This window comes from Fundulus heteroclitus, chromosome 11, assembly GCF_011125445.2.
Source record: "Fundulus heteroclitus isolate FHET01 chromosome 11, MU-UCD_Fhet_4.1, whole genome shotgun sequence".
Lineage (NCBI taxonomy): Eukaryota > Metazoa > Chordata > Actinopteri > Cyprinodontiformes > Fundulidae > Fundulus > Fundulus heteroclitus.
Window position 1 is genome coordinate 13,019,099 of NC_046371.1, and position 12,344 is coordinate 13,031,442.

The 12,344-nt window shown below is 38.4% G+C and overlaps 1 protein-coding gene across 5 annotated transcripts in view; it reads right to left on the reverse strand.

The window, feature by feature from the left end:
- Positions 1 to 1,206: 1,206 nt before the first annotated feature.
- Positions 1,207 to 12,344, reverse strand: part of aff4 (AF4/FMR2 family, member 4) — a 41,924-nt gene continuing 30,786 nt past the window's right edge. For 3 of the 5 annotated variants that reach the window (XM_021323412.2, XM_012876215.3, XM_012876214.3), the window contains exons 13-21: positions 12,012 to 12,252; positions 11,798 to 11,886; positions 11,436 to 11,499; positions 8,824 to 8,960; positions 8,510 to 8,581; positions 8,195 to 8,321; positions 8,034 to 8,077; positions 7,394 to 7,611; positions 1,207 to 5,629 (exon numbers count right to left, since the gene is read on the reverse strand). In XM_021323412.2, the coding sequence (XP_021179087.2) occupies positions 5,502 to 5,629; positions 7,394 to 7,611; positions 8,034 to 8,077; positions 8,195 to 8,321; positions 8,510 to 8,581; positions 8,824 to 8,960; positions 11,436 to 11,499; positions 11,798 to 11,886; positions 12,012 to 12,252 (1,120 nt within the window). In that variant the 3' untranslated portion in view covers positions 1,207 to 5,501. The remainder of the gene's footprint in view (positions 5,630 to 7,393; positions 7,612 to 8,033; positions 8,078 to 8,194; positions 8,322 to 8,509; positions 8,582 to 8,823; positions 8,961 to 11,435; positions 11,500 to 11,797; positions 11,887 to 12,011; positions 12,253 to 12,344) is intronic. The other 2 variants (XM_021323413.2, XM_012876216.3) reach the window with 1 other exon arrangement.

A 12,344-nucleotide genomic window follows, 5' to 3' on the forward strand; every position in this document is an offset into this window, starting at 1 on the left:
TCCTTAACACCTCAGCAGACATGGGCCGATCGCCTCCCTTTGCCTCTGTACCACACACTGATGCAGAAATACATACAAAGAAAGTGCCTTGACCAAGTATTGAATTCACATAAGCCTGAAATTATTCACACCCCTGGAAAATTTGGTTATAAATTATTCTCATCCAGCCAAGACGTTTCTGATAGGAAATGAGGCAAAAATGTCTGAAAAGATAATAGAACAAAATTAGTTTTGGAAATAAAAGAAAAAAAAGTTTTTACCTGCATTTTAACATAAAATGTCATACTGAAAATGTATTTATGGGGGGAAAAGTCCTTAATGGGACTGCAGTAATTAAAGCCTTATGATTGCAGACCAACATTTTCCATGTTTCTGTTGGTATTTTGAGTACTGTGATTGGGCCCCTCCAAAAACTTTTATATTACCTTCAGTGAGAATAAAAAGGTCAGTAAAATTAAACAATAACTTTAAAACTAAACCTACCTACCTGGGGTATGATTATATTGGGGGTTAACTACTGTAATAAAATTTTATTGGTTGTCCAGAAAACGAAAAAACAAAAACCGGTCCTCAGGGTTTTCAGTTGCCGTAAGCAATGTTAAAACAACAACATGATAAACACTTATAATAGTAATAATAAAAAAAAAAAAAACTAGTCATATTTCACAAATTGACATACATGTTCTGATACTGTAAGGTGCGTTTGTCAGATTAAAAGTACTTTTTTAAAAACAACCCCTAATATTTTTTGTATTAAAATGTTGTTTGTCTGATGTAATCTAATTTTAGGATTTCATTAAATACAAGCAGAAAAATCCCCATAATTAAATAATAGCTGGAAAACTGTGTGTAATTCATCTCTATAGTGTTTTATTGACTTATTGATATAAACTTCATTTCAATAGTAATTACTTCTAAATCACGAGATGCTTACTGGTAAGTCAACAAGAACGGGCAATAACAAAGCATTAATTATCAATAATTATTATTTTTCATTAAATTTCAACTCCATTTTTTTTTTCAATCTGAAAGCAGCTCCTCAGAATGCCTTACATTTGGAAATCCCCCATTCTAGAAATTCAAATCATTTATAAACCATACAGATGAAATGCCTAAAAAGAAGCTGAAGAGAATATATAGGATTTTTATTCCTTTTAAATCAAGTCACTGCATCTGGCATTTGAAAACAAACCAACCAACACTCCCTTAAACATATCCATATATATATTTTATTCTCAATACGGCAAAATACAAAGAATATTCAGGACAGACTCCCATTAGTCACAATTAATACTCACTTCACAAGAATGCTTTTTAAATTACATAACCTAAGTTTGAAGATCAAACTCAACAGGTACCTTTAAAACATATTGCATCCATCATATATAGCATCTCTATGATCAGTTCTCTTAAAAGGTCGCCAAATCCAGATTATTGTACATCGCGTATGCTGCTGGTCTCACCATGGAGACGGCTTTTGCTGTTATAGAAAAGTTCTTAGACAACATACTGTAGAAACTGCTACAACGGTTCTGAGTGGAGGCAAAATACCTCCGTTTTGAAAAACATGTTGGACACGCTAAATACACGTCTCTCTCGCCCTCTCAGGAGGAAGTAGACAACAGACTGTACAGGTCATCCAACCGACGCGTGAGCTCAGCCGTATACACGTAATGAAATACACAACTCCATATCAAATACAGAGAGGACAAAAAAAATATATATATCCGCATCTGGATTTAAGAGACGCTACTGATTATGTGGTGACGGTGATACTATGAGACAGTGAAGAAGAAACAGACAACGTATACAAGCACGTTAGGGAAAAGAGGAGAAAAAAAAAAGATGGAGAAATCAATCTGATTTACAGTGTTAACACACCGGGATTTCATCTGTAACGACTTGGGGGAAGGAAAAAAAAAAAAATATGTGCATAAAGTCTCTCACAATATATTTACAGTCTTTTTTTTGTCCTTTAAATTTAATTAAAAAATGCCAACCTGGAGTAAAAAGTCACCCTTAAAGACATGTTATATTTACAATTTATACAACTGTATTTAAATAAAAACATGCAAGTGTTAACATCTTCCTACTGAACGTCCAATAAAAAGGGGGGGAGGGAATTAGGAAGGACTTCATCTTACCCTGGATGCGTTCAAGTTAGATTAATTACTACTTACAATGAAATCTCATCATGAACAGCTCAAAAACATTTACATCTTCCTATTTCATAAAAATCAGAACCCTCAAAAAAAAAGGCCAAAGAGGGAAAAAACAAACGGGCAGAAAAATAAATAAGCGTGAGTAGCAAACAGTTAAGGATCATTCTAATGCTATTTTCTGTTTTTTTCCATTTCTCTACAAGATAGTGTAGGGAGCACAAGGAGCCGACCTTAACTTACAAAGTGTACCAGTGTATGAAGACAGTGATCGGGCCCACAAAACCCACTGAGGAAAAGACGACTCCAGCTTTTGTGTTTGATTATTAAAAATAACAATAAGAATTATATACACAAGTATAATACACCATTACAGAAAATTGCAAAAGCTAAAGGCATTGGCTGCTTGAGCTGAACAGGGGTCTGTCTCACTGAGGTGCAAAAAAGGAGGAAGAAAAGCTTAAAAATTACTTTTTTTACCTGCTAAAAAATTATTTTTTTGTTTGTTTGTTTGTTTTTGTAGAAATCCTGCATAGATCAAAAAATAATACCTCTTCTGACTTTCTCCTCTTTAAGTGGAAGAGAAAATAACAGTATTCCCCTCTAGCGAGAAAAGTCTAGGGAGCCAGTGGAAAAAAAAAAAAACAAAGACATACAAGCAACAAGAAAAACAGTTCAAGCTGGGCCAAATAGTCAGCAGTATTTAGGTTTTAATGCAGAAATAAGAATAAGAATTAAAAAAAATAAGCTGAATAAGCCTAAATTTTGTGGCACATTTTTATATATATATATATCTTATTAGAAATAATCAACCAATAGTTTTAGCACAAGTACTATTTGGCCCAAGCTTGGGATTTCCAGCATGTTTTCTTTGGAACCAAAACATGAAAAGTAGTGACAACAGCATCCAATCCCCCCCAGATCATTATAACTAAAGACGCACCAATCAGTCGGCCAGAGAGTAGAACTGGCTAATTTCCCCTCAATCTGCAGGTCAAATAGAGAAAATGCAGATTTTTTCCTGGTTCACTGAATGCCTCCAATCTTAAACTACCTGTGTCAAACAACATTGTTTCCTGTTTTCCATTTGTTGGTCCTTAGAATTGAAAAAAAAAAAAGAGACCTAAAATGGTCAAAAACAGAATCTGTGGGCGAGACTTAAAAGAAAACAGGAAAGCCATATCGGCCTGATCAGTGCATCTGTAATTATAACCAATATTAGAATCAATGACTTTACATATCTGGAAAGCAAACATCTATACTTACTCAATGCACCTCCCTGCCTGGTGTACTAGCTATTTTTTTCTTTGCAAGAAAAAAGTATTGATTTCAGTTTTAAAATGTCATGGTTTAAGAACAATAACGGTATAAACACTTGTTCATATACTAAACCTCTCCTGAATCTTGCATTTTGCACTAGCTTGAAGACAAATGATCTGCTTGGCATATAAATAGAATCTATAGTGGTCATTATATTTCTTATTATCTGAGATATACAAAATCTTTATCACATAAATACAACACTGCTAATCTCTGTCAATGATTAGTTTTGTCCCCTTATTACAAAAACAAAACGTATCTTTCACGTTTACGTCGATTCGTTTTAGTCCTGATGAATCAGAAAAAAAAAACCTTGGTTTGTTTTAAAAAACCCAAAATAAATAACTGCATTTGCATTGTACGTGTGGACACAATCTGCAATACTTATGACAATCCCTGCTGTTCCTTAGAAAAATACACCGTTAACAAAGGGATCAAAACAAGGGGAATAACACTATATGGGAGTGACCCTTGCTTGAGGAACTTTCTGAACAACGCAGCAATAAAAATGTCTCTCATGAGCAGAAATTTGAATCTTCAAAAAAAGGTAAAAATCTTCCCGTTTATAGAATAAGTTTAAATTAATCTTCCAACTTACATTTCTGGAAGATATTTTGTCAGCAGAAGGAGAAGTTCGTCCCGCTGACAAATAAAATTACGCCTTGTTAAAAAATAACCTCTGAATAAAATTTGATGACCATCCCCTTTTTCTTAACATTTTGACAGAACGCTTCCAAAACTGCCCTCCAGAGAGCTGAAACTGAAACATTTCAAATTGTTTAAATAATAAGGATAATTTCCAGCTTCAGCTTAGCCTGGCCAGCCAGACTGAACAACAGTCTGGGTAAGGCTCCATAACAGACGGGACCAATCACAGCGCGGGAGGCGGGACTTTGCGATGCGTCACTCTCAGCGGCAGAATTACCCATGATGCAGCAGCGCTTTTCTGCTACCCTAACAGTCAAGATTCATACGGAGATTTTTGTTGCTTGGTGCCTTGAAAGATTTAGAGTGCGTGTGAGAGCACCATGTATCCTCTGATTATTATTTTTTAAAGACAAAAACGGCAGAAAATTGTTCACTGGAGAGCTTGCTCGATGGCGTGACATGTTTCACGGACTAAAAAAAAAACAAACAAAAAAAAAAACAGTGCATCGCTTGGAGTTTTTTTTTGCGTCAAATCTGTAGTTATCTGATTGGTTGACGCTGCCTCTGTTAGTCCCGCCTTTAAAACCGGGCTCTACCAGCTCCTTAGCAGACCGATATGTAGTGTAAATGGCATTAAGTCAGTCTGGCTGGCCAGGCTAGCTTCAACTAGCAACTAAAAATGATTTAAATACCAACGAGGGAACACATGAACATAAAAAAAAAAAAAAAAAAAAAAAACATAAAAAGGAAATTCTGATCTCATTGGTGACTGTTTTCCTGTAGCTCATTTAAAAGGCACAAAAACGATAAAGAGAAACCTTCATTTTAAAGCACCTTTGGTGTTTCTGGGAGGTACTTTGGTGAAATCAAGTTAAGAAGAAAAGAAAAAAGAAAAGAAAAAAAAAAAGAAGTTAAAAGCCAAAGTAGCCTAGAAAGAAAAAAAAAATCCCAGGTTTAGTGTCCTCATACGAAATAATCCCCACAGCACTTTTATGCAGAAGAGATAAAAACGGGGGGCCTTGAAGATTCTCATTGGAACGCCGAAATTTGAAGCAAGGCGATAAGCTCTTGGGACGTTTGATGCGGTGCCGCTGAAGGTGTGACGATGTCCTAAATCGCTCAGTTTTTTTTTTTCTTTTTGGCAAGCTGGTGCAGAAAAATGGACACAGTGTTGGAAACACGTCTCAGAGGTTAACCGCATGTAAGAATACATGGAGGACCGGAGGTGGGCTGTGTCGGGTGTGTGTGTGTGTGCGTGTGTGTATACAGTACGTATGTGTTCATGTTGCGAGTCGTGTCTTTGAGCACAGCTGAGCATGAAAGGCTGAGGTGTGTGAGGGTGTGAGGAAGCAGCTTCCGGTGAACCAGTCCTCGCTAGTGGCTAAGATTAGCGTCCAGTCGCAGCCAGTGGAGCCCCTGCCGAGTGTAACGCACCAGTTCTGTCATGCTGCTGGTGTTGAAGATCAGAGGACCCATCACTTTGTCCAACTCGGAGAAAAACTCTGGGAAGGCAAGAGACAAAGACAGAAGCTAAACAGCAGGTAAAAAACAACAACCCATAATCCATATGGTGGTCGATTTATATGGAGTAAAACAGGAAAGCGGGTCACCCTCCCATAGCAACACACTGGAAAGTTGATCACCTCTTTAATTCATAACTGCAGAGTCTTTCACATACTTCAAACCCTTTATATTTCGCCCATTAATTTCTGCAGTATAGCTCAGTCAGACTGAATGGAGAGAACAATAGTTGTCTAATCTTGGCACAGATTTTTAGGCCCTGTACAAATGTCTTTATTAAAACAAAATTTCCCTACGCATGGTTTAAAGAATTGCACTATAAAGTTTTTATCTGCACAAATTCGCCACGAAGCGTTATTTTAAACATGCCAAACGCATACCTGGGGCAGTGTACCGCAAAGCTAAAACCTAGGTCGGCCAATCAGAATCCTTCAAACCAACCACATGGTCCCTCCATATTGGGAGGGCATAAACCAGCTGGCCTCCCAAGTGTTCGTTCTCCTTTGTACCTCATCGCAGTTTAGCTTGAAAAAACAAATAAGCAAAAACTGTCTGGACCAAGGAGAAAAACAGCTTCTCTCTGAAAGCGGCCATTTTTCCTCCACTGCATGGCCAAGTCAATAACAATGGTCTAAGGTGTGACGTCGCAGACGAGGATGCGCGGGACCCTAAACTCGGTTTCCCCACGTTCACAAGCAAACGCAGAAACAGTTTTCTCAAATCTCCACTTTGGTCGGAGTGTTCAGGAATAATAGTTTTTTGTGATGCAAATCTTGAGTTTTTATGTGGATGAAAGACCAAAACACTTAAATTTATCAGTTTTCCCAGGTATCAAGCTACATATGGACAAGGTTTCAGTTGGATTTAGGTCTGGACTTTAACTGGATCCTTTGTGGATGAAAAGTACAGTTTCATCAAAACTATTCCTTTGTAGCTCCCGCTGTCCTGCAGGAGGGGAAACCTCTGTCAGTGCCTAACATGTTTTCTTCAAAAGTCTCCAGGCATTTAGACTCAATCTATCAACTCTGACCTCCTTTCTCCTGTCCCTTCTAAAGAAATTAATCCCCACAGGTTGATGCTGCCACCACCGTGTGTCATAGTGTGGCTATTCTATACCAAACATCTGAGACTTTCACTGAGCAGCTTTATCTACACAGACTAAATCAGACGCATGTGGACTATTCCACTATCAAGCAATTTCTTAAGCCAGTTGGCTGCAATGGATTTTATTGAGGTGATTTAGAGAAAAGGGAGCTGAATTTTATTTATAAAAACAGCTTAAAAACTATAAATACTTTTTATTACACTAACATTTTGTTTTTCTATTATAGATTTCCATTAAAATACTTTAAAGGTTTTGTTTGTTGCCAAAATATAAAAAAAAAAGTTAAAGTTATGAATGAAAGGGGTATGAGAAATTAAGTTATTTGAACGATTGTGTGTTCTGCATAGCAACAAATTAATTGGCAATTTTAATAAGGGGTCCAACTATGTTCTGGAATATAAGATTTTTAATTTCTAGCCATTACAGAAGTTTAAACACATTTACATTTCTTTTGGAATGATGCCTTTTTCTCACGATTTTACCGTCTATCAAAGTCTATCTAGATGTGGAAATCAGCACCGATTTCTCATTACAGGTCAAACGTGAAAGCGAGAAATTCCAGAGTCAACAAAGTAAGTCATGAATAACCAAAATAACAAAGGCTGACTGTGGAACTGCTAATCAGAAAACGCTATTTTACCTTTCTGCTCCTTGGCAACCTGCTCCGCCTGGTCCCAGATCTCTGTGGCGTACAGGAAGTTGGATGTGACCTGGACGTAGCTGGCGGCCATCTGGTGGATACGCTGAGGTATGGTCACAGACGAGCTGGCACTGCTGTTGCTGCTGACTGACGAGTAGCTCCCAGCCGTGCCCGGCGACAGTTTCGGCGACACCGGAGAGGGCATACCTGCCGCCTTACTGCGTACGGACACAAAAAGTTAACTATGAGTTTAAGGGTAAACGTTTAGAATGAGCATAGAGTGAAAGCGAAAATTCTCTGTGAAGTTTTTCACAGAAACTTCACACAAAAGTTGCACACAATTGTAAGAAAAAGTATAAATGCTCTTCTAAATTTCTCTTAAACTAAGATTGAAAAGTCGAGGCACGCACGACAACCTGCGAAAGAGTTTAACGGGAGTTAATACTTTCGCAAGGCCTTGTATAGCAATGCGTTTAGTAGAATAGGGAAACTATCAGGAAAGAAAAAAAAAAGATCCCGATTCTTCTAAATATGGAACCTGGATAATCTATCGGCCACGTTTGTACCAACAACCTGCAGAGATCGTGTCTCTTAGACAATAAGAGGAAATCTCCGGTCGGCACAGCGGCCGGCGACTTACTTTCCCATTCCAGGAGAGGGAGCCTGGGTGTTACTCAGAGAGTTCTGTCAACAGAGACGAGAGAGAGAAAGAACATCATGTACGGAGGAAGACGCACATTTACTTTTAATGAAAAATGTCATGCATGAACTCTTGCTGCGTTTCAAAATTTGGCAAAGAACCTTGGTTTTGAGCTTGTAGGAAACCTGGAGTACCTTCAGGTGCTCTGTGAGTGTTTTGGAGTATTTCAGAGCGCTGTCTTTTCTCAGCTTGAACAGCCGCAGATAGAGAAGAGACTGGCATTTGAGGCTGGAGAGGAAAAATGTGGAAATGTCTTTTTGAAACTCGAAAAAAATGGAGTGAGCGGTTATTTGGAAGGAGCTTATGTGAACAGATCTTCATAAACTAACAGCAATGTTTCGGTACGTGTGAGGCTTAAGGACACTTCTGTCACGTGAAATGAGGCATTATCATGTGGTGTCGGTGAATTCACTTACCAAAGCACAGCTAGCCTCTTGTCTGCTGAAGTGGCATCTGGGGCCATATAGCTTTTTAACTTCATAGTGTATCTGAGGGAGCAGGCAGGGTAACGTAAGAGATTTACATAGAAAACAATTGCAATAGCGTTACATTTTACTACTCTAACATGACCAGCTTTGCTGCAGCAGAACCCGAAAAAAAAAATGGCTCACATTTCAGAGCCGCTAAATGTTTCATACAGCTTTAGTAAAACAAGCAAGCTTTGTTACTATTAACACACTTTGTCTCTATTTTTCAAGTTTTGCGCATGCTTCGTTTTTTTTTTGCTAACCTGATAAGCTCCACGGTTTCGGCGTACATCGGGAAGGGGGACTTGGCTTCTTGGGCGCTCTTCTCCAGAGCGTTCCCGCATTCGACGAACGAGACCACGGCATCAAGGTAGTACACCGCCTTTTCAAAACGGTTCGTCTGTAAAATAAAAGAGCATGATCAGAAATACACACACACCGGTTACGAGTCTAATGTCTTAATTTGGTCCCTAAATGCAGAACTGAGTGCTGTTAAGATTGCAACAATTATTAATTGCAATAATTAGAGAACCTGAAGGAGAATGTCAGTGTTTGCGCAACTTAAAGCATATTTTAACATTTATTCAGTCCTACATGTTCTTCTGCTGCCCTTTGTCGAAAAATTATTTTAGAAAAAACTTTTTTGTGTCTAATTTGTAACTTTGTAATAAAGTATGAAGCCCTAAGATGTAATTCCAATTATGTAGCAGCAACAATAATATACAGAAACCTGAAAACAAAAAGAACAAAACAAGATTCATATTTTAAAGTAGGGCTGCAGGATATCAGTAAATCATGCAATTGCAATACTTTAGCTGAATATTGTGATGATATTACCATTACGATTAAAGCAAATTTGGTTAAATCTTTTCTCTGAGCTTTGGTCTGAGTCAACAGAAAGATGGCTGAGGCTAAATACCGAAATATTCTTGCGCAGAACCTGGGTCGGTGTGGTTGTGATTTGGACCGAGGTGGAGGTTCACCTTCCAGCAGAACAATGACGAGAAGCAAACTGCTAAAGCAACACCGAATGGTTTAAAGGGGAATGAGCCTAGCCAAAGTCCAGACCTCAGTTCAGTTAAGAATCTCTGGTCAGACTTTAAGCTAGCTGTTAACGAGTGGGAACCATCCAACTCCAAGGAGCTGGAGCAGTTTAGCTTTGAGGAACGGGTAAAAATCCCAGTGGCCAGATGAGGCGAGCTCATTAGAGTGATCCGAAGCCAGTTGCAGCTGGAATTGCAGCAAAATATATCTCTGCAAAGTACAGACGGTTATGCACTCTAATGTTGTTGTTTTTTTTGTTATTTTGTCCTATTTATGGGTTGCCTCACAATCAACAAAAATAATATATCTTCAAAGTAGTAGGCATGTTCTGTAAATGACATGATGGAAACTCTCAGGCTGTGAGGCAACAGAAACATGAAAAATAACGAGGGGGTGTTTACTTTTGCTACGCACTGTAATATCCAACCAAATATTGCATCCAGGCGGTCCTTTTGAGTCAGTGTATTGTTCAGCACTAATGTTTTGTACCTGATAATGCAGCGACACATCTTTTAGTTTTGACCTTTCAAGTACAGAGATTCTTTGCTCCCTTTCTACTTCAGCTGGACTTTATGATTTAGCCTAAATGAACCATTAGTTTAGTTATTGAAGCTCTCAAAAAAAGAGAACAGAAGAAAAAAAAGAATACCTGTTTCCGCTAAATAAAAGAAAACATTTATTTCTGAGGCTTGATCAACCCTTGCAGCATTTCACACAACTTTAAAAAGTCTGTTTGTGTTTTTCCTTGTTTCTGTGTATTTAAGGCATCGGTAACTTTTCCCAAACCCGTCCTCTTTGCACTAAAAAGCCAACTCAGTGACCCAACGTAGACCTGCGGGATGTCCGGTACCACAGGAAAAACCTGTACCGCTGGTCTACCTTTCAGATGACCTGAGTCGAGAAAGCAGCTGTTCAATCTGGGATAGATTCAATCATAATTTTTTTGACAGCTGTATTAACAAAGCCGGTTAAAGGAAACTCAGGTGGGGAAACGGCGTGCGCTGGACCTTAAATATGTTGCCTTTCTAGCAGTCTGATACCAAAAGCTGATTATCCTCATGGCTCTGAATCCCCCTTTCTGTTCTGCACTTTTGGATTAAAGTCAGGTTAAAAATAAGCCCATATATATATATATATATATATATATATATATATATATATATATATATATATATATATATATATATATATATATATATATATATATATACACACACACACATATATATATATACATATATATAAAAATAAATAAACAAAAACAAGTTTATTTTTAGCTTCTAGGAGACAGAGGGTATTTTGATGACTTATGTTAATAATGAGCATCATCATTGCTTTAGCTTGTATACTCCTTTATCGAATGAGCTGCATTGAATTATCTTTTGGTTTTGTTTCCTTGAGTTCTAGTTAATTCAGTGGAGACCTTTTGTTTGGTTATTGGTTCATATTATGCTTGATTTTTTTTCTGCTTTAATTAATAATATAGACATCGCCTCTCCTAGTCTAAATACAGTTGCTAACTCTTTGGAGAGGCAAATAATTCATCCTTTAGATGAGTTTCATACTTTAGTATAGTTTACCACAGCTTATCAACACTACCAAACGTAAGTTGAAAGTAAATAACGTTTTTTTTATTGCAGAGGTGGAAAGGAGCTACGTTCCAAAAGAGACCTACACAGACTGGAACATTTTCCCACCATCAGTAAAAGAAACAGGTCAAACGCTCCTTAAAGAGCAACAGTGTTTCAAGCCGCTTTCAAAGTCGTTTAACCGTCCTCTCTGCTAAAAATGCAGCAACTTGCATAAAAACATCACAAATCCTTGCTCTTACCAGTGCATCTGCGTTGTGCTTGAGTTTCTTAGCCTCCTGTAAGTACTGATCGGCTGAATGAACCCTGCAACAGAATTACAAGCAAGTCAAACCTATTTATTAACATGCCTAAAATGCAGCTACATTTCTCCAAGAAAAAACATCCTGTAAACGTAATTAGATCTGTTCCCTAAACAGATTAAAAAGGATGCAGAGATCCATCGGCTGGCCTTTCATACTGGATATGTCCATCGTTTTTCAGACATTCGTGATAATCTACCAACGGCCTCCAGCTTCATGCATCAAAGGCAACTTTAGAGCCCCTTAGCAGCTCTCTTTGTCCCACTGGGGACGTTTCCACAGTCTCAAGAGCTCCTCTTTACCTGTCCTCAAACACCATCTTGGATCTCTGTGACCTAGAGCCATCCGTGGAAAGGGGGGGCACAGCCAGCTGGTTACTTGATTGTTTCTCCTGCGGAGCCGATAAAGAAGAAAATTGCTTTTATTACGAAGGGAAAACAAGTACAACGGAAGAAAATGTGTTAAGATTCTATAAATGTTTGTAAGGCTACGATAAAAATGGAAAACATTTCTCACATCAACCTTGCCCTCGCGTGTGCTCCGTCCCTTGTCCTCTCCTTTTTTGTGTTTGGAGTAGGAGCTGCCCTTGCTGCTGTGGCTCCCCGCTTTTTTACTCGTGCTGCCGCTTGACAGCAACGCGGACGACTGGTTGACCGTCCCCTTTCGGCTCGGATGGTCTGACTTGGGCGTGCGCTGAGGACCGGATATGGAAGGAGAGGGCACGGGCTCCTCTTTCTTCTCCAGAGGTCTCTTCGACCTGGCAGAATAGAAATCATCAACGCACTCCGATTTAGCTACAGTAACAGCCCTTTTTTTTTTGGCAGCTGTACAGCTCTTAAAACCAAAATG